The sequence below is a fragment of the Manacus candei genome, unplaced genomic scaffold, assembly GCF_025592945.1.
Source record: "Manacus candei isolate 608988 ecotype Guabito, Panama unplaced genomic scaffold, ASM2559294v1 h1tg000043l, whole genome shotgun sequence".
Lineage (NCBI taxonomy): Eukaryota > Metazoa > Chordata > Aves > Passeriformes > Pipridae > Manacus > Manacus candei.
Window position 1 is genome coordinate 6,671,916 of NW_026138091.1, and position 22,598 is coordinate 6,694,513.

General features: G+C 39.0%; 1 protein-coding gene across 7 annotated transcripts in view; it reads right to left on the reverse strand.

The window, feature by feature from the left end:
- MSRB3 (methionine sulfoxide reductase B3) overlaps window positions 1–22,598 on the reverse strand; it is an 83,129-nt gene that overhangs the window by 17,132 nt on the left and 43,399 nt on the right. For all 7 annotated transcript variants that reach the window (XM_051795835.1, XM_051795838.1, XM_051795841.1 and 4 more), the window contains one exon: window positions 20,253–20,281. In XM_051795835.1, coding sequence (XP_051651795.1) covers window positions 20,253–20,281 — 29 coding nt within the window. The remainder of the gene's footprint in view (window positions 1–20,252; window positions 20,282–22,598) is intronic.

Genomic DNA, 22,598 nt, shown 5'->3' on the forward strand with positions numbered 1-22,598 from the left:
CACTTCAGGATCTTGTTTTGTTTTACGCTACTGTAGGTAAAGACATATGTAAGAAGGAGTAATTTGCTTGGAAAAGAAACCTGATGCAATAAGTGAGAGGAGAAATAAGAGAAGATTTAGAGAGAATCAGCCAAAGGAAATGGGCCAATATGCAGGAGAAAACAGGTAAAATGCTAAAACCCTGAGATTAGCTCAGTTGGTTAGAGCACGGTGCTAATAACACCGATGTTGCAGGTTTGATCCCTGTATAGACCCTTCACTTGAGTTGGACGCAGTGATCCTTGTGGGTCCCTTCCAACTCAGAATATTCTGTGAGTGGGTATGCAGTCCTCTCATACAGGCATTCTGGTATCCAAGGAAAACTCCCTGTACTCATGGGGATTTGAATCCATTACACCGTGCTTCCCACAGGACTAGGCTAGCTGTAGTAGCTGCCATTCACATCACCAGCTATGGATGTTCTTTGGGTACTGTCCTGTCTAACGCTGAAGGTTGCTTTGTATTCGTATTTCCCTGGGCTTTCTCCTCTGGACCTTGGTGATGTCCCAGGGCCCCAGTGGGCACGGACCATCAGCCAGGACGTGTACCCCTCCCTACCGTTCTCCCTTTCCCCTGCCGCCGGAAGGGCACCGCGGGTCGGGAAAGGCACGGCGGGGTGCGGGAGAAGCTCCCGTCTCGGGCGGCCCCCGGCCCGGCCTCCCCTCAGCGCCGCCGCCGCTCCGGGCGGGGGGGCTCGGGACACGCGGCGCAGCGCACGGCCTTGTTCTTGTCTCCACCTGCCGATTCCATAAGCAAATGTACTCGAGGGAAGCAACCTCCAGGACAGACAGACAGACACACATGCGAGAGGACGTTTAGCCGCGTTTCGGAGCACCCATCCGGGAGCTCCTGCGCAGTCAAACACCGTGACCCGGGAGAGGAGACAAGAGGTGACCAAGGTCTTTTCCACATTTCCCCCCCCAGACTTTTGGAAGACAGGCAGGCTGTCATTCCGCCGTCTGCTTCCTCCTTCAAAGCCACCCAGAGCTACCGCCTAGCGCCAGTGACCCAGGGCAGGGCAGGGCCGTCGTTCCGCACCGGCGAAGTCCCTGTGCAGGCAGGCGAATTGGCACTACAATCACTCGGTACATTTCTGGAGCTCACACGTCAAAAAGCATCACCTTCAATTCACTAAACCCTTCAAAGAAGCACACACCAGGGCTCCAGCCTAACCTGGCTCTCACCCTCCTCAGAAAGGGTTAAAAAAAGACAGGTAAGGGATATACAAAGGCACTTCTCATCAACTGCTAAATGGTCCAATATACCCATAACCTCAGCTTCACTGCTTTTAAAGCAGAGAAGTGACTAAAACCTGATGGGATGGTGTGCAGGCTGCACTTTGAGCTACTGGGGTGCATTTTTGGAATTGGACAGAAATGTCCTGAAGTGGACACCTGCAAAGGGCATGGGCAGCAAGGGGAAATACTGTCAGGAAAGGATGAGTTTAAAAATATATATTAAAAAAAATTGATTAAAATTTTAAGAGGTGAAGTGCTAGCACGGATCAGTTTTCCTGAAAAGCTGGCTCCTCAGATGCTAAAAACAGCAATTTAGAGAGCAACTTCTTCAAGGAGTCCAGCTAAAACTACAAAGACATAAAATTCCAGACATAGGAAATTCTTAGGGGAATTCAAGAATTTTATGAGTCAGAAGATAAAAATCCCTCTGAATACCTGACTAAACTAATCTAATGAAGTAGTCACCAGGAAAGGAGTGTGATGAATCTGCATGTCAGGATGGACAAATTTAAACAAACAGGAAATTGAACAGCCTGAAGCTGTTTGCATTTTTACTCCCTGTGCCCTGCTCCTTTTTTTTTTCTTTTAAGGTGTAAACCAAGTTGACAGCTGCAGAAGCTGCTTTGTCTGAGGGCTCTGAGGGGACTGTTTCATTTTAGAGGAAGTCTCAATTTAAAAGAAATTAATTGCCTGGCTTCCTTTTGCAAAGTTGGTAAGTTGTTTATTTATGATTCAGTATTTGCACTATTGCACTTCAGGGCCCAGTGCAATCAGCCACTGAGCATTGCAAAGGAATGAAGGGAAGGAAAGTCATTGATGTAAAGTTTATAACCTAAAATTTAGCTTCCTTCCCAGCAAGCAGAAGTGAGGTTAAATGCTTCCTATCAGATATTTTACACATGCTAGTAATTAGAGGGTTCAGTCCTAACTGATAGCTACTCCTGGTCCAGCTTCAGATTGAGATGTATGCTTAGCTTTTGACATGGAAAAGTTGACAGGTTTCCAGAGAGATCCTCGTGCCCACAAAGGCCTTGACTTCAGGTACACAGAATTTCAAGACCATCTGCGTGAAGCAATATTATACAGAATGTTACCTCCTCTGTGTTATGGAACTATACATTGTCTAAACTCAAAAAAGAAGGGGTTTACAACTGAAAAATATTACACCCCAAATGCCTTCTGTCAGGTTTGAGAAGCTTTTTCAGTTTATAATATTTTTATTAAAAATTCTCTCATTTAGAAAATAAATTAGCACTTTGCAAAGATCATGTTAGAATCCCTAACATGAATGATACTATGCTCCCTATGTTGCTTCTATACTAAAATTGAGTTTGCATTAAAGCCCTTCTGTTATTTGAAGTTTGCTTCAACTTCAAGGAAGTAAACCTACAGAGAAGCCAGATTTTTTTGTTTGTTTCAGTGAGGTCTGTGATTTGAAATGTCTTCATTCTAGGAAAGACAAAAAGAAAAAGGAAAATTCTCTTTAAACAAGCTTTCCTCCAACATATATCTTGGGTCAACTAAAATTTTTCATTAGACAAAGAATTCATTATATGAAAACAAAAATACTATATTCTAATTTTGATTTTTCTCCTTCATTTTACATTTCATACTAAAACTTTCACACAAAAAGTTGTGCTGAAATAATTTTGAGATGAAAAATGAAACCTTCTTCCCCAAAAGACAAGGCACTGGTCTCCCACCTTCTACATTCTGATGTGCTGCAGTAGACAGTGTGTTAGGCCTAGGTTGAACTGACTGCAAACGACTTTTATATAAATTCAGAACACTGCTTAGTTTCCTATCTGAACTGCCTGTCTGGATCTTCCTATTTGGGGTTGATTCTGGACTCCACTTAAAATACTAATTGTTTATATTAAACGGACAAGAGAATGTGTGATGTATTTTAACTGTCAAATGTGTTGTGAACAGCAGCAGCTGGAAGAGGAATGTTTAATTCACTCCGTTACTCTCAAGCCTTTTAGAATCCTGTATCAGCAGCTATATCTTAGTCTTGCAAGCAAGAAAAACAGGGTATGAAAGGGTGGTAGCACTGCAAAGCTTATTCTACAGGAAAAAAAACCAAGGGGTATTCAAAAGCCATAACATTGTCATTCTTACTTCAAAATAGAGCATCACTAAATCTACAACAGTATTGATGCATCCATGAAAGTGGTGCATGTTTTTGTGTGTAACAGTTTGTATTTTGTGGCTCATTTCTTGTGCTGGTTTACACATGCTTAGCTGATGTCAGAGACATGATGGGAGATATCACTTGAACCATTCACTATGTGATATTCCTAAAGAAAGAATCTTGATATTATCAGTTATCGTAATACTCTTAAATCTTATGGACAAGGGGTCAGCGGCTTGTGTGAAGCTGTGATTAAGAATAAGTTTCTGTCCCCGCACAATTTATTCTCACAGGGCATCTCAGATACATGCTTGGGACAGTTCCCTTCTCATAACTGTTGCAATATAAGCTTGTGCTGCAACCAGTGGAGCCCAAAACAAACGTAAGAGTTGTTACTTAAGAGAGATTAAAAAAGGCCTTGCTAAGTATCAGGCTACAGATGTTTTCAACATTTATAAAAACTTCAAATTTTCAAAAGCATTCAGGTACAATTATACTATTTTATTTCCTTGAGGAAACTTTCTAAGTAAAACAGTAAATTAGCTGCACACATAAAAAATCATCCTTCTAATGTCTGAAACATTAAGTAAAGAGATGCAGGAGTTTGTGCAAACTGCTGTAGTGCAGGTTTTCCTTGGGAGGCTTGACTTCTGCCATGTGGTTTAGGGTTTTTTTTTTTTATGTCACATTTACAGAACGGATATGGCATGCTCAGGAAAGGAACATTGCTTTTGTTCATCCCATCAGTCTTTTACTTGTCCAATTGCCATTGCTGTATTAGTAGGAAAAATAGACCTAACAAGGTGCAAAATAATGTTCTGCATTCAAAAACGGTGCTGTACCTCATTTTGTTTTAATATTTACTTCAAAAGTAAACTCTACTGAAACCTTGCATAAATAGCACCAAATGAGTTTGCAAGGTGTTCTAAACTTACTGAAGCAAAGTCGATTCACACCTCATACACACAATTGTTAATTTGGTTCCTTACTACCAAAACTTCTGCCAAGAGAGCCCTGAGATAAAACAAGTGGGCAGATACATTTAGGGAAGGCTTAACTGGAAGAAGAATTGTTAACAAGACAGAAGTTAGGCAGCAGAAACATCATCCACACCAACAGACAGTAAGAGAGAATAGCTAAGCTGGAAAGTAGCTGCAAGTAGAGAGTTTAATGAGATTTTAATTTGATTTAATGTTTTTTACACCCTATGTGTGCAGCTTCTCATTGCCAGCCCTCCCACTTTCTTTCTTCCTTTCATTATATTTTTTTTTATGCTACAAGAAATATTTTTTTTTTCACTCAAAAAGGCAACAAACTGGATGTTTGCACTTCCTCTCAAGGCAGTGTGTCCTTGGGAGTGTGAAGTCAAGGAACTCTAGCCTTGATTTGCCTTTGGAAGGAGCTGTACAGAGACTTTGAGAGATGAGTTTGTGGTTCATTCTTACGGGAAGGTAGTAAAGACACTTTCACCAGAGAAGGCAAAATACAAAATCTTGACAAGGGATCAGTAGGATATCTCCCATTAAAAAAACCAGGATTTTAAACAAAAGGAACATGACACACTTACTTGCTGGAAGCAAACTTTTTCATAGGATTGGCTTTCACCAAAGATTCATTCAATGCAGAACAGCCAGTAACCTTCTGGTCAGGAGGTACCAGGGGAGATGCATGGGAGGCTTCTGTTTTAAACAGCTTCTAATATTTTGTATACAAAGTGGAGAAGCTTTAGCAAGGCAGGCTTAAGGGAAGGTGTCATGAGATGGCTGAAGCACTCCATCAGCTTCTTGCCCTTCTCTTGCCCCTGCTCTCAGTCGTCTTTGTCCTGCTGCTTTCTCACTGTTCACCAGCTCTGGTGCTTATCCATTTGTGGGGAGACAGTTTAATTCACTAAACCAGAAGAAAATTATTCAACTTTTTTCCTGGGCTAGCAAGCTCAATGGTTAACTGGACGCAACACAAGGTAGAAGGGCAAGGAGTGAGTGCAAAGATGACTTACTGTGATATCCCTGACAGATAAAAGCTCTACTGTTAGAATAAGCTAAACCTCTGAACTCAGCACTGACACTACATCTTTGCACTAATATCACAGAAACATGTTTATAAGCTGACCACACAAACAACAGACTTGACTAAAAGCCTGCTTGAGGTCAGTGCCTTTATAATTCAAATAAGCCTGTAATCCTTCAGTTCCAAAGATGTCTGTCTCAGCATTACATAAAGCAAACTATGAGAATTTAGAACTTAAATTATCTGGGCTATATATTTTCACAGCAAGCAGGTAGTGCAGGATGCACTTTCCTGGAAAGGGACTGAAATGTACTGTACTTTTCATTCTTTGACATGCTGTGAGCACTGGAAAAAAAACCCAGATCAATCAAGAAAAGCTACAGTATGTCAGTTCCCAGCCCTGTCTTGGATATAACAAAATCTAACCTTTGACATCAAGCTACTCCAGTACTGATCCAACTCTATTCAACAAATTCAGACCCTTTTTTAAAGAGTACATAACTCCCCACAGCTACAATCTCTGTTTACTTAAGTTCTGTGTGGTCAAATCGGATTTAGCAGCGTCACAACAATGGAAGTTCCAGGGACAGGGAAAGACTAGAATGCCACAGGTTGCTGGGTCTTCCCTCTGTACCTTTCATATGTTCATCAGATTGCAACCAAAGTAACACACATTCTGGCTGTGGAGCACTCTTAGCCTTAGCAGAAAAAGTCTGCTTTCAGTTGCCTAAAAAGGACTGTTTTAAACTCAAATCTCCCCTGAAATGTAACGGGCATCTATTACCCTGAATGGTTTGCAGTCAGACCAAAAAATCTTTGTGCTCTCCCTGGCTTCTTCCCAGCTCCCCAGGAAACTGGGGTATAACCATGGTTTTAAATGCTCATGCTGTAAATGTATCACTCCAGGAATACTATGTGTTCTCAATAGTATTCCTTCCTATAAAGCAACTAAAGAGGTAAAATACTGTCCAAATCTCTGCAGGAAGAGAATGGAGCCAACAGCACTGTCAGTGTCTGACAAATGACTTGGTTCACATGCCACAAGCAACAGCCCATCAAGCAGCTCACTGAAAACCAAAACAACTCTGGCAGCTTCAGACTTTAGAGCAAGAACTAGAGGACCTGAGGACCTCTGCCCCAAAATGGACCTTAAAAATGTACTTCCCTCTCTTGCAGGCAGTTTAATGACCTGTACAGGACATCAGCTTCAGAGCCTCACCTTCACCCTGATTAAAATGGTTGCACATTTTGGCATGAAACATGATGGTGTTTCATTTTGACAAGGCACCATCCCATTGACTTACTGTATTTTTGAGGGAGGAGATGGAGTGGGGAGGAGGAAGAATTCCTACTCTCTTGTATTCAAAGAAGCCCCAGTAGCAAAACTTGCAATGTTCAATCTCTATTTTTCAGCGCTGCTATCAAAAGGTGTAATGTTTGTTTCACACTGCTACTCTAACACATTTTTTAATCTACACCCTAAGAAATGTTAAGTCTAAAATACTTGCAGAACTGTGAATTATTTTCTAGAAAGGCCTGAATCAAAGTGATCACCCTTTGGAGAGAGCTGTGTGTGCAATGACTAATCATGCATTGTTGGCATTCCCAGGGGTCACAGAGGGGTTCAGCTGTATTGTACCACGGCAGCACCGAAAAGAAAGGCTGTCACAGACAGATAATTGTGCAATCTAAGAAATCAACCTGTGGGTGCCAGTTAGTAAGCATCCATTAAATGGGGCCTGAGTTTTAAGTTGGTGGCACTTTTAGGAATTTGTTTTTAGTTTCTTTCTACATAATAATATTGCCTTAAATCCCAGTTTCTAGCTGTCTAGAAACTTTCAGAAAATTTCTCCAATTTTATAAAAAATTTTTACTGGAAAAATTAGAGAATTTGGATAAAATTCAAATAGCCCAACTATTTTCCACTCTGCATTTTTGCAAACATATAATGTAAGCCTTTGTTTGAAATGTTTCCTTTCCAATATCAATTTATTTAAAAAGTTCAGTTCAATACATAGGGAAAAAAACCCCAAAATCTTTTCCTTCTGCTTGCCAACTTAGATCAAACTTTCCTAGATACACAAGTCCCCAACCTTGTTTCCATATACAGTTTTGGTCCCTAAATGAAAAATCCTATTGTTCTCACAATTCTAGCTGTGGCTACTCTACTCTCTGGGACTAATGTCAGCCTCCTCCATTTAAACATTTTACCTCTTTCTACAGTAAGAACATACAGCAAAGACTTTGAATCCATGCAATTATGTATTATTACATTACTCCATGTAAACTGAGTGAGCAGAGCAAACAATAATTTTATATGTAGCTTTATACTAGCAAATCTTTCTACTATCCATGTGTTTACAACATACTTTCCTATGCTCATCCCATGAGACTGTTTCTCTCATTTTTCTTCACTGATCTTTATTAGATCATTTAAATATTTGCATGGGCTTCAGTAAGTATCAGTTTGCTTCCTGAGAGTGTAGCATTCTTCACTCTTGCTTTGAATGTTTTTTAAATACCTGCTATCACTGCTGTAACTCTCTACTTCCTCATCATTCATTAGTTTTAAAACAGACTTGCACAAATAAGCCATAATATTGAACTAATGAGATATGGGTGGTAAGTTTCTGTAAATACAGCCTGAATTTAATGTAGAATGTCTGCATAACTTAGATAATCTTATTCTGTACATTGCAGTGAAGATGACACTGCATGCCCTTCATCTCCTAACCTTCATGAATTTGATGAACACTCTGCCTTCTTTAACAAAGCACCTTTTTGTTATTAAATAGGAAGTAACACACTCCCATTTAAATGTCAGAGCAGAACTGCAGGCTGTAATACATTTGATTACTTAGGCATTTTAATGTTATTGTCCACCTCCATCTGTGTAACGTTTAACCCTGGCACTGGCCAAGATGTTTTATGAAAATTAAAAAAAACGTGCAAGAACTATTGGCAGAGGAACGAAAGAAATATACTGTTACTGCTAGTACAAATTATGAGAAACTCATTAAAGCTCGATCATTTTGTGGATAAGTAGAAACATTCTCAGAGGCAAAGTGCCAGGAGAAATCTCATGAGTTTCAGCTTCTGAAGTTTCCCAATAACCCCATTCACTGTGGGAAGGAGGGTAGAGGGGGGAGGGATGGACACAGTCTCTGTATGGTCCACCCTGCCCTCACTCCCACCCAAATACGGTCAAGTTGCCTTGCCATTCTGGGAGCCATACTAGCAGGCACCCACTTAAGTGATGACATGAGGCCCAAACTTGGACTTGTGTATAGACTTCACAGGAGGTGGGGAGGTGGTCAGATCCTCACTCCCTCCTCCCAGAAACAGGAGCCCAGGAGGGGGCATGTCCCACCAGGGAGTCTCACTGGTGTGTTACATGTCCTGGCCAGGAGTAGGTCCTTCGGAAACAGACCTTCCTGGTGTGAGAAAGCAAAGGGGAACATGAAAGCTTATGTTAATGTATCATTAAAGAAATTACTTTTACAGAGACTAGAGCAAGGGAGTTAAGATTACAGTTCTGCTGTGTACATTTCTTTGCTTTTTCAGGAGTGAGACTTAGTTTTTGTATGGTCTGTAGTGTGATGCCTGGAACCAAAGGAGTGAAAGCAGCTGCTGGCATAGATTTCAGCATCATACTGATCTTCAACAGTAAAATGCAGCCGAGTTTAATCATAGTGCCACAATGATACAGATCCAGGTACATGTGGTCATTGTAGGGCAAGGGGAGAGTCTCACATATGCAGATAGTAAAGAAAGTAGAATGATTTTAAAAGAGACCTTCTTTAATTCCCTTCTCCAGCAAAGCCAGTTAACAGGGTAAGTGATGGTCAACATAAATTCAGTTTGCCACAGTCTAACACTAACTTATGATCTTAAGTCCAGCTCTGAGAGTTGTCTTTCAATCGGGGGTTTCTTACTATACTTGAAAGCAGAGAGTGGTTTTATTTCAGTGAAATGCTGTATCTTCCTCTCTTGCCTTTTAAAGTTGTTTCAAGAGCCCTAGTGCCCTCAACACAGTACTTAATGCAGCAGATCTTTTATTCACAAGCACATTTTTTTTGCCACTCTTCAACCAAAATATGCCTTAATCAGTTTCCAGATATTCTATCAGTGCTGACAATTGATATTCCAAATCCCACTCCTCTGTGAATCAATATTCCTGGGACTCCATTTAAATCCCTTATAGTGTCTGTGACAGGGAAAAAAAAATCACTGTCTCAAGGGGAGATAATAATATGGAAGTGAGTATATGAGCACTTTCAAAATCCATAAATCTTATGAGTAAACACTTTTTAAATGAGAATATAAACAGGGGAATTCTGTTCTCATGACCATCTCCATGAAAAGTAAGAGGCAGAGACAGAACACTTCTGTCTCTAAATGTTAATCTTTTAAAAATACACCTTTCATTGTTCATATCTACATTTATTGTGTCAGGAGTCCTTAACTTGGTTAGAGTGGTTAACATAGAATAAAAGACTTTTGCCTTTCCAAAAGCTCAAGAATAGCGACATAAAATCAGCAAAATCTCTTCCTACTAAGCTTTTGGAAAAGTTCACATGCTTTCTGAAACGTGCCAAAATCCAGTTTAATATTTGGGCCCTGACTGAAGCTGAATTGAGTATGTTTACAACAATTTTGATTCACTCTTATTATCCTTAGGCCATCTCTCTTAAAGTTACATATTTCTCTTCCTGCGCATGAACAGATGAACCATGGTGAACGTTCAATTTACAAAACATATTTTGTCAGCTTTTTCACATCTGACAATTCTTACTCATAATTCAAGGAAAAGTGATAACAATTGCAGCAATTCTCTGGGGTAATAATAACTGAAACATGAGCAGATTTGGTTTTGTTTAAGAAAGGTAAGATAAAAAAAAGGGAAATGAAAATGCATACAAGGACAAACAGAACTAAAATAATGACAGCTAAACTCATTTTTCCCATAAATACACTCCAGACAAGCTCTGTGTACAAGAGGTTTACTGACGCCCAGCAGAACTTGAGAGCAATTGTGTAGTCTTCCTTTTAAATTTATGATTTTTTTTCCACTACACCTCCACAGCATCAGCCACAGAAAGTGACTTGGGATCACATACCCTCATCCTCAGCCTCTCTGCACATCCATTCTAGTGATAACCTCTTCTGACTTTAACCATCAAAGCTTCGTGCCTAGCTCTAAACTTGATTGGCACTCAAAAGGATGAATCAGTGCACCCAGAAACAGACTTCTCCAGCAGAAGGGATGAACTCATCTGAGGATGTTTATCTCTTCCAGCTGACTCAAGATGAAGCTCAGAGGGCTATGTTAAGGTAGATAGTTACATCTTAGTTAAGATGATCCCACTCCCTCGATATAGTGATATCCCGCCAAACAAAATGCTACAATTTCTCCACAGACACACAGGGATTGTGTGAAAGCCAGACACAGAGATAACCTGAAAAGGATATTATGCAGATAATGAAAGCAATTCCATTGCTACAGCTAGTAAAGAAGAGAAAAAATTAGTGTTAAATTAGATTCTCTAGGTTTATTCACAACAATCACTCTGAAAATTAATTTTGTGATCTTGACAGGCCTGGTGTTTGGAGAAGGGTGTACATATCTAAGATTGTTCAGACACCTGGACCATGACTGATGAAGAGGTTGGGACCACTTACTTTACTTTGTAAAGAACAATAGGTGGGCAAGACAATCCTATACAAAACAACAGAGAATGGTAATTCACCCCCCAGTGGAAAGCAAGGTTGCTGAGACTCCTGATCAGATCACATAGGGACACAATTCTTTCCTTTTAGAAATACTTTCAGCCCTTGTAACTTAATTCACTGTTATCTGGCTTAACACCTGATCATGATGTCCTTACTCACATGAAACTCAATGCAAATTGTGTCAAACTTGCAGACTTAGACCTCATTGGTGTTTTGACTTAGGACTTAATTCTAAGCAGATGGCGGCTCACATGTACAGTGGCATTTGCAGTGGTATGACACAAACTTGTCTATCATTACATCTTAAAGGCTGTGGTTGCCACTAAATTAAGTCAACAAAAGACAAATTAATGTTCTTTGCTTCATACTCAGATCAACACTGTAAAGATTGTGATGGTGATCACTGAACATTTCAGTTTGATTAAAAGCAGCTTGCATTTTTCTCTTTACTTTTAGTACTACAAAACCTGAAATCAGTTTCGGTAAGAGACCAAAATGTGAAATAGTAAAAGCTGACAGATCTTTCATATGGTTTCTTAATGGTCATAAATTTACAGCACTGCATCAATGAAATGAAAACATTAAATACTTTAATCTTTATTGAATCTTGTCATTAATAATTATCACTTAGTTAGTTTGTACAGTCTAATTTTTTTCAAATAACAGATTTCTTCCAGTTTCAACTAATACTCTGTGATATCATTCTCATCATCTTGTACAAACTTAAGTGTTTTTTTCTCTGACAAATCCAGAGGGAAGAAACAAAACCAGCTTGCACCTCTTTCTTATTCAAATTCATAACCCTACAAACCATGCTAATCAAAACAGATGTGCTATTTTAGACAACATGCACGCAGCCACAAAAGATACTGTCCTTAATAAGACATTGCCTAGAACCAAAACATGAAAACGCACTTTTTGTTAATGAGAAGATAATGAGAAAAAGAGTGGACACATTGATCATAACCATCCTGTCCTGTTAAATTCATCAAGGCACACCTCAGTCATCCTCTTTGCCTAGTGTATGGCTGCAGCCTGTCCCAGAGATAAGCTGTCGAAGTCCAAAGAGGCATCTGACACACAGTGTATGGGGGCTGCAGTGGGGCACCCACTGAATGTCACAGTCTTGCCCCCTCCTTTGTCCCAGAAGCTGATGAGACTGGCAGTGTGGTGCTTGTCCCAGTGGCTTTACTTTGGAGCTCAGTTCAGGTCACAGCAGTGCCAAGCACCTCCAGATTGTCACAAGTGTGATGTTATTGCTGTCTTAAGGTGTTGCTTCCAGAGTGGGAAGGGAAGCCAGGGTGGCTGAAAGAAAGCATCTTAAGGAATTCTTCTCCCTCAGCCAAACCCGAGGATTTTTGTTAGGTTAGGTTAGATTTAGTTTGTTTATGTTTGGTTTGGTTTGATTTGGTTTTACTGTGAAACTGGAAAGTGAACATGAAGGAGCTGCTAGACTCTCTGGATGAAAAAGTGGGACCACCCTTCAGCTGACAAGCCATGTTTTTCATCATCTTCCTCTGATTTAATAGGGCATCACATGAACAGAAGAACTTCCCTCCTCCACAAGAAGCCAAGTAGGAACTGAATTTTAGTATCTCAGAGAGGCTACTAACCTTGCCACCTTGCACTCTGCTCCCTCCTCCTTTGACCTTGTCTGTTTTCAAGAAGGCAGAATAAAAAAGTGCTATGAGAAACAAGGGATGTCCTTTTCATAGGACAACTGATGTAGTGATCTACCCAAAAAAGGGTTTAGGAATTAGTGAGTTAGCATTTGATTTCCCAGCACAGCCTTAGTCACTACACAAATAAAGAATGCACCACAACCCAACCTCCTCAGCTTGCTTTTTGTCAGCCAAATAAAAGATGAAAATTTTTATTTGTCACCAAAAAAGAGAACAAGAATCATTTTCAATTGAGTGGGAGTGAATGAATGAAAAGGGAGTGGAAGTACTTAAGAACTTTTTCTTAATTTTACTGAAGGGTGCAGTGGAGATTCAACATGCATTTCTAGAATAAGCAAGGAATTTACTGATTCAGAGTGAATACAGGCATATTTGAAGGGAGATAGAGCTTAAAAAGAGTACTTTTTAAGGAGGAAAAAACAATTTGTCTTGAGAATGCCTTGCATTGTACCAAATACAGTCTATTTTAACAAACATATTAGGATCTTTTCAGGGCACTATCTGATTTCACATCCTTTTCCCTTCAAAATCAATAGTACTTCCATCATAATGAAAAGCACCATAAAACTGATCCACAACAAGTCTAGAGCATCTTTAACTCTCACGGCCTGCAGAAGATGATCAGACTGCTCAGAATTTTGTAAGATTCAAACTGATTCAATGAATGGGAATTGATCAGCACATTTAACATTCTCCAGGCCCTACTATGTCAAGTATCTTACATGTGGTTTTGTTTTGTTTTTTTTAGAAATTAATGCATGCATGAATGATACTCTGGTAAACAGGTTCCTATCTCATTGATAGGAATATTTGTCTTCAAGAGCATTTGGTTGTTTTATATTCTATAAGTATTTTCTGTCCCATATGCCTAAGTACTTAGATAATATTTACATGTTATTTAAATGCTACTATTAATATATATATTGGATTTTAACAAACAAATTCAGGCCTTTATCTATAGCCACAGTCATGCATTCTGCTGCAGAAATCATACTGTTCAATTAGGTGAGAAATTCTGGACCTGGGAAGACCATTTGCAGACCATTTTATTTCTTCTGCAGGGAACTGAGATCCCCTTGAAATAAATTTTGTGGTGTGGGTGACTGTGTAGGCTGAGAGAAATATTCTTAATTCATGTGAACACATTCACCATCCTGCTTTTTACATTGCCTTCCAGAGATTCTTTCTAACTCAACTTCATTTGCTTAGCCTAGAAGATGACACTTTGTAAAGGCCACCCATGATGTGATTTATGGTGGACCTATGAGCTGATCTCAAATGAAAAAGTGTTTCCACTGCTCTAGGTCTTGGACGTGCTAAATAGCAGGAGAAAGCTCTTCCTCTGAAAATCCTTGCAAAGGATTTTGCAAAAAAAAACCAAATTAGAAAGGCAATGGACATGCTTCTCAGTGTTACTAACTGGAAAGAGCAATTTGCTGATTAACAATAGACTAGCTCCCCAACAGACCAAACCTATCTGAAGCAGCTATACTTAAAACTATTAAAAAATCCTCAGCCAATCTGCTGTAGAGTTTAATTTAACTCAGTCCCACAGTTTCCAATTCCATGAATAAAACCATGTTTTATATATTATTCATGTCTTCTCAGACTACTTTTGCAAATTATTTCTTAAAGACAGCCTTTTTTAGCTATTTACAGTGAAAAAAGATATAAAATACTGTCTTCAGCAGTTAGAAAGGTAAATTTTTTTCCTAAATAAGTCTGATGAATTTCCTTATGTTAATGGTAATAAAATGGAAAACCTAAATATAAATATTTTCATTACAGGACTAATTTAAACACATTGTAAAATCCTTCTCACCAAGATCCTCAGAGCAAGGCAAGAAAGAACAGCAATGACTATATGACAAAAATAGAAAATCGTATTTGTTGATATTACATTCTGGCTCCATGAGCAAGGCCCTCTAATGCACAGTTCCTACCACATGCTAAGTGGTGCTTCGTGCCACAGTGGCACTGGGATGTACCAGTGAGATGCCCCAGCCACCTAAAACTCCAAGCCACATCACAGTTTGGCCCTGAAAACATTCATCAGGTGGTTCAGCTTGCACCTGAACAAATATGACAGGCCATATGCTCCAGCCATTGCATCCCCAACAATCCAGTTGAAGAGTTGTTAATGCCAAGAACAAAATAGCACTGACAAGTAATGACAAGATAATCTGAGCTGCTGTTCTGTTTTTGCAGTAACTGCCTCCCACAATCTCTCTGTGCCAGCTCCTGGACCTTTTCAAGAGTCCGTGTGCTGGTGGTAGCAAGAGAGAAGGAAATTATTCCTCATAGTTGAAGGGGAACCTGGAGAGGTCATTTGCCTCATCCAAAAAGCTCTGGAGCATTCCTGTTCTTAAGTATCTTAGTTTATTTTTCCACTTTTCCCTGTTACAGATTCTGTAAGTGATCTTTTAATATTTTTTAATCAGTAGCATGACTGTTGAACTTGTCAACGTGGTTGTGTTAAGAACACCAAATGTCACTTCTCTTCCCTGTTCCTGAAACTACTTAGCCTTTCTCAGAAGAAATTAGGAACTGCTCTATCACAACCTAGGTGAAGAAGCTGATATCAATAAATTTAGAAATTGATTTCTTAATCTGTATTTAGATTTGTATTTAGATCAATGGATGATATTACCAAGTACCTTGCTGCTTCAGCAACCTAAGTTTTCAGGCAAGCTAAGTTTCTTTTGCGCTTCCCTGGTAGCAAGGGTCAGTGAAAGATACTTTCAAGATGCCTTTTGGTTTTCGTTTCTCTCTTACTTGGGCGAAGAGTTCATACAATGGGACTGATGACAGGCTAGGGGAAATCAGGGTTGATAGAGTTTGCAAAGCCTATTGCTGAACATCTGGAAGTGTAGCCAAAAGGAATTTGTGAGAGGAAAACATCTGACCACTCGCAACCTTACAATTTTCTTCAACTGTTCTCTAGCACCTGTGCTGAATCACGTAGCCTTGCAAATTAGTACATTGTAGGAGCCACATGAAAGGAAAGATACCAGTAAATCCAAGAATTGAGAAAGGAAAGGATGGGAACTTTGATGGGGATGGAGGGCTGGCAGCATTGTGCAGTGCTGAGACATAGCGATACACTCATTCTGGTGGAAAATACAATGTGGAGAGGAGAAATGACCTGCAGAGTCACCGGCTGACACTGTGAGTCCAGACAAGGCAGGCGAAGGAAATTCCAGGAACTGTCAGGGGCTCCTTGACTTGCTTTGTATTTGACTGCTGGGGCAGTAGGAATCCAACAAAAGCTGGTGTGTAGCTGCCCCTCAGGACAGCCTCTAGCTGCATGGGCAGCTATTATAGCTTAATTCCCGATACTAATTGGAATGTTTCCAAAGTATTGACACAAAAGTGATATAAATTCACATACATTATCTCTACATTTCATTTGTTATGTAGAAGCAGGAAGAAAGAAGAACAGGTTTTGGAGATACATCTCTTTTTGTGAGAGAAGCAGGAAGTTGGCAAAGCAAATGATGAACACAGCTGAAGACACTGTGTATCCTTGGGCACTCCTCTTTCTTCAGTGCACAGATATGTTTCTACAGTGTGGTGCTTCCCCAGCTGTCCCTTTATTGCACCCTGCACTCTCTGACTTCCGACATTCCATGGTCTGAGTGACACACATACAAAAATGACTCCACTGGAGTCCTCGTATATTGTCCGTGAGTTTTCCCTTTCTTTTTAACACAGAACAAAGCTGATTTTTTTTACACTTCATGATTTCACTGCCAACACTATCACTTGAATATCACATCTCACCTTCACAGTGACATGCAGGATACAGAAAATATTACAGGAGATGGCCCAAGAAAACTCCAGCCCTCTCAGTAGGCAGTAGGAAATTCACCATTACCATTCCCTGGTGACCAGGGGCCATGCTGAGACAGTTGATTGCATTTTCTATGATTATTTTTGCTATTACTAAAGTGGGATTGACAGTGTTCACCAACAGCTTTTGAGACCTACAAATTCTTCCTGTCATGGAACAGCAACATGAAGACCTATTTTCCTCTAAATTAAAAAAAAAACCAAAACCTATTCATTATTCATCAAATGAATCCCAATAATTATTCCAATATAATTCTTACATTCTTAAATTCCAAAATTTTCTAACCAAGCACATAGCACAATAAGCATTTTAGACACAAACAAAATACTAATAATTAGAACAAAATTGTTTCAGCTGTGCTTTTTTTGTGGTTTACTTTTCTCCCTAGCAAATTTTAAGGAAAAAAATATTTTTCCTACAACCTTTTTCACTTCCAAGTACTTTGTTAGAAAAAAATCTATTTTAAGTACCAGTGAAATTCATCACATTATGACAGGAAAGCAAAATTGTTTCATTTCATAAGATCTTCTAACAGCGTGAAGCTAACCCCATGGTCTCTGAGACAGAAATTCTGTGAGCTATAGACTTAAAGAATCAGCAGAGAAAAAGAAGTTTCTCAGATGGAACTGTTAGTCATGATATGAAGAATGTGTGTCCCCTACAGATGTTATAGCTATTTGTATGATAAATCCTGATCATCACTGTAGGAATTTTACAGCCTTCTTTTAACTTAATGCTCAAGTTCAAATTAATCTTCTTTTGACAATGTTTGCCTAATATTTCAGTGTTGAACAACATTTCCAGGGTTACATTTGCAGTGAGCCTACTGGGCACTTTAAAAGCTGTATTTCTGACTTTGTACTTGCTTCAGAAAGACTTCTTATAATTCTTCAATGCTTCACAAATATTTCTAGGAAAGACAAGTATAATAAGCATTGATAACTGCTTAACAAAGGCACATCTAGACTTGCAAGTTAACTGGAATTAACATTAGCATTAATTTAGAGCATGCAACAGTTGCAGAACAGCTCTTTGGGAAAAAAAATGCATTCTAGAATAAAATAACCTCATTCTCATGTTCAACACTTGAACCATTTTGAGTAACATAAGATAAATGAGAACAAAGCATGTTTGTTCCAGTTTGCGGGATCATTGCTTTACTCAGGAATGACAGTCTAGGGAATTCAAAATGAAATGAGGGATGGGAAAATACCTTAAGTTGTCTCCAAGGAACTCAAGGTTGTATAAATAGAGTCATTGGTGTCAAATGGCAACAGCCCTTTTAAAACCAATGCTACATTTACACTCTTCAAAAGCCTGTGTAATACAGAACATGGTGCTACATAGGGCACTGCACCTCCCATATGAAAGAAAGATGATTTTTACGAGAATGCCATCAGCAACACATCCTTCCTCTCCCTGCCTACACCCTCTTGTTCAGCCAGAGGCAGCAGGAGGTCTGGGTTTATTGTCTGCTTGTGGAAAGTAACAGCAAACTCTTTGGTGGGGAAACAAAACAAGTGCTGTTTTATTTGGATGATACATGTTGAGTTGACCTCAGTATCTCCACTTCTCCTCTGCTCTTACATATTGGGAGCAAAAGAAAAACTCCATCTGACTATCACAAATAGCTTCTCAGTGGAAGAACTGAGTGCTGTCCCTATAAAGGGAAGGTTGATGTACTTCTCACAAAGATAAGGGTTTTATCAGCCTTGATATTGCTGGCCATGAAATGCACATTGAGGTTATATAATTTCTGTGATTTCTTTCTTCTTAAAATGCCATTTTAATTATGTGCTTGATCTGTTTCTTCTACTATTTTTTAACATCTCCCCTTGGTTGCTAGCTGAAACCTGTGCCAAAAGATGCAGCACTGATGAGACTGAGGCGTTAAAGCTCAGTAATTCTCAGTTCCAAGTACAGCATTTGGGGTAAAGAATAAAATGGGACCAGGAGCTCTGGGGCAGAGAGACCTGGTGACATGTACTGAGCAGGCACTCGCCATAGCTGCAATAGTGCCAAACCTGTATCACTATGCTGAGCTTCCTGGGAAACACCATACGCCTGCCTTCACTGCCAAGGGGAGTGGCAAGCAGAATAGTGCACCTAACAGGAGAACTGCTTCAAAAAAGAGTGTCAGAAAATTGTAGCTTAATCCACCAGGCAAATTGAAGCTCTGCAGAGAGCATTTTCCACTCAACAGAAAAGAAAGATGTGACATTCTGTTCCACTCCCTAGTTTTGGTGACTGTACTAAAGTAAAGGGGGTAATGATGGACAATGTGTGAAACTATTCTCCATGTAATCCCTCCATGTTTTGTCATGATCCAAGAAGCAATCTTAGCATAGAGTTCATTCAAGCAGTATTTAAAGCAGGTAACCTCAAACTCACAGACTAAAATCATAATAGAGTCAAGATGACTCAAGTATACAAGATGTAGGAATTGGCCATTTAAACGCTTCCTGCTGTAGATTTCACTCCCATATAGTTCCAAAGATAAAATCTAACATGGAAAGAAAAAGCAACGTAATGCTTCACATTTCAAACTCAAATCATGGTATAACTGGGATAAAAGGAAATATGCTATTGCATAAACACTCTGATTAATATATATTGTTAGATTCGTAAGATCATAAGCAATTATAATCACTGCATTTAAGCAAACCATATAGAAGATAACATCGGTCTAAAAACAAAGCAGCCATAATAATATCAGGTTTCCTGTTTAAAACAGACTTTTTTCATCCTAACAAAAAATGTATTTTGAATGACCTTTTCAGGCAATGGACATTTCAGCTAGTTTAAGGACAACAGCCTATTCTTAATTTATTATTGTTTAACTGCATAAAAACACCCAGGAATAGTTAACTGAATAAATAAGTCTGGTATTTAGATTTCTGGCTTTTTCTCACAACTGTTCCCCTGTTTGCTGTCCTGTGTTTTTTGTCTTACTAGATACACATTAACCTGTTAGACTGACCTTCACTTCTCTCCCAATCCCTACAACACATTACTATTCTTCAAAAAGTCAGCTTGAGAGAGACTGCCTTTTGGTAAATCTCCTCAACTGCGCTCTACAGACTGGTCTGGCATGTATTGTGTACATGCATCTGTCATGAAAATTTGATGACAAATCATCTGTTTCCTGACAGATAGACTGCACTGACTTCAAATTCCCATGAAATGTCTTTGTCCACCAGGAAGAAAAACATTCTCCTCTATAGCAGTGATCATTCTCAAACTTCACTTCAATCCTCCATTTGCTTTAGTCTGTATTATCATTTATTTGTATTATAATTCTTCTGGATCAATTTAAGCCTGTCGCAAGATACATCTTCCTGATCATCTTTTGGGAAAATGTAAAGAGACAGCAACTGATGAAAGGAATGAAAGTAAATGTTTCACAGTAATAATGCTGTTTTCAGAGAGTGAGAAATGAAGATCCTTTTTAAGACTGACCTACCCCAGTTTGTTTAAAGCTAAACTGAACTTGAACTGATAAACTATTCTTTTGAGATTAACCTGAATAGTGTACATTCAGTAAAACACTGTAAATCTAAACATACCTGAATTGGAGTCAAACTTTGTTTCTGACCTACAAAAGAAAATAAAAAGATCATAAGTTACAAGAACTGCTTTATGCCATAAAAGTCATTTGTCAGACTGATTCCCCCAGCAAACATCATTTTTAACAAGACCAGTAACTAACTCTGTATATTAACATTAAATGCATTCAAAGGCATTTGAAACAAAAAAATTAATATTATCTTTAATATTTTGCTGTTTTCTACAATGTAGAGTTACAAAAAAGATACTATAAAAGTCAAATCACAAAATGAAGAAAATAAAATAAAAATTTAAACCAGGATTAAATTATATTGTGAATCATAGCATACAGTCATTGGTATGAAGTAAATAGTTTTCATTCATTTTCATTTTTTAAAAGTCATTAAGAGGATTTAATTTATTCATGAATGTTTCCAATTTATTTTTGAAGCAGATATCGTTTCATTAATGTCATATGTATTGTATTCAATGATCTGTACTTAATTGTACAACATCCTAGGAGGTTTTTGTTTGTGTGTGTCTTCAATTTACTCACTCTGCTCATAGGAGTAAGTGGTTTGATTTTCTTAAAAGTGGAAAGTGGGGGGTGGAAGAGAGGGAAAGAGGAAGGGAGCCAGACCTAAATTTTAACTTGTTTTAAAGTCTTTGCAAAAAGACAATGAAGTGTGCATTATGCACCATTAGCTTTGGTCATGCATTGCAGATTTTTCTCTCTCTAACAAGTAGTGTTTTCTTCTAAGGGTTTAGCACTTAGCAAATGAACCCTATAACCTGTATATTTAATAAAAGGAAGAAAAAATTAGCCCTTGTGGGAACATCATGTTTCAGATATCGGTTAATAATACTTTTAAATGTAGAAGTCTTTGAAGATCTCAATTCAACTGTGGGAAAACTTAAGTTGGGTAATTACTCAAGATGCGGCTGATGTGCTGTCAAGCAGAATTAACCCTATGACTAGGTCTATCTACACAATCTGCTACAAGACAGCATTGTCTATATTGAGTTCTCAAACCAATTAACGGGCATGTTCCAATCAGATTTATATCGCCCAGTAACAATCAGTTGTACACATGGTCATGGCTGTCACAGCGGGACACAAGGTCTGCCCAGCAGGAGACCTGTTAAAGCATGTTACATTGGCAGCAAAATGCATTTCCCCAGATATTCTAAGGAGGAAGTACAAGGTTGGATCCTTTTACATTGCATCAAGGAGGGGATTTATTTTAGGAAGTTACAGTCCTTCTTGTTTCAGAAACAAATGACCAAAGCTCAAAAACTAATTGCAAATTTATTTTCTTCTTTTATTTTATGTGTTTGCACATGCAGGTACATGTAGATGTGTTTTACACATACTCTATATATTTTATATAACCGGCATTGTAATTCCATGCCAAGATCTATGCTACAGGAAAAGAATATCAAATCAATCCTAATTTAAAAAATGAACAACTTCACACTATTAGTTAAAGTCATCAGAAATGAAACAACTCTCTTTTCCCATCCTTTTCATTCGCCACCTTCCTCCAGTATTTTATGTCTTAAATATAATTCTCAGGAGATGAAAAGATGAAAGGAAAAAAACATAGCATATCTTCCTACTTGGTACTTATAAAGTACCACCAAAAGCACAAAGAAAGTATGTTGGTGACGTGCCTTCACAAATACCACCACCACCACTAACTGCCCATGCAGCAGCCCATGCTCAGTTTGGCAGTGTAATTCAGGTGGTATTTTGTGGAGGACACAGATTTGGACTGGGAAAGATTCAAGGCGTGGAGACAAATATACAACAATTAAGAAGAATTTATTGCATGGACTTTTGAAGTTTTTAATGTGGTTTAAAAACTGTTAATATAACACCCCGTTTATATGTATTGCTTGGGTATGTCCAGGCTTGCCCTGAGTTGTTTGCTCCCTGCTTCCCTGCTCCTCCCTCTGACTGGCTGGAATATGCTGCAGTGCGGAGTGAGCTCCCATTGGTCCTCGGTTTTCCCGAGCTCCTCCCAACTTCCTCCCTCTTCTCCCAAGTTCTTTCTCTCATTTGTTCCCCTGGTTGTCTATCCCACGCACCACCTAGTTTTCTAGCACCTTCTACCTGAACCCTATATAAACCTGTGTTCACCCTCACTAAAGGGAGATAGCTTTGGTCTTCAACCTTGTGTTGTGATCTTTGTTGCTGTCTCGGTCCTATACCTACCCTCGGACCGTGGCAGTATTTACACCCAGCAGGATTAAGTTCCCACTCTGCGAAAAGTGGTAACCTGGGGAAAATTTCACTGAGTTCCAAGGAAAGCTCAGTCAGTGTTTTATTTACAATATTTTCCTCAAGCTGCTGTATACTTACC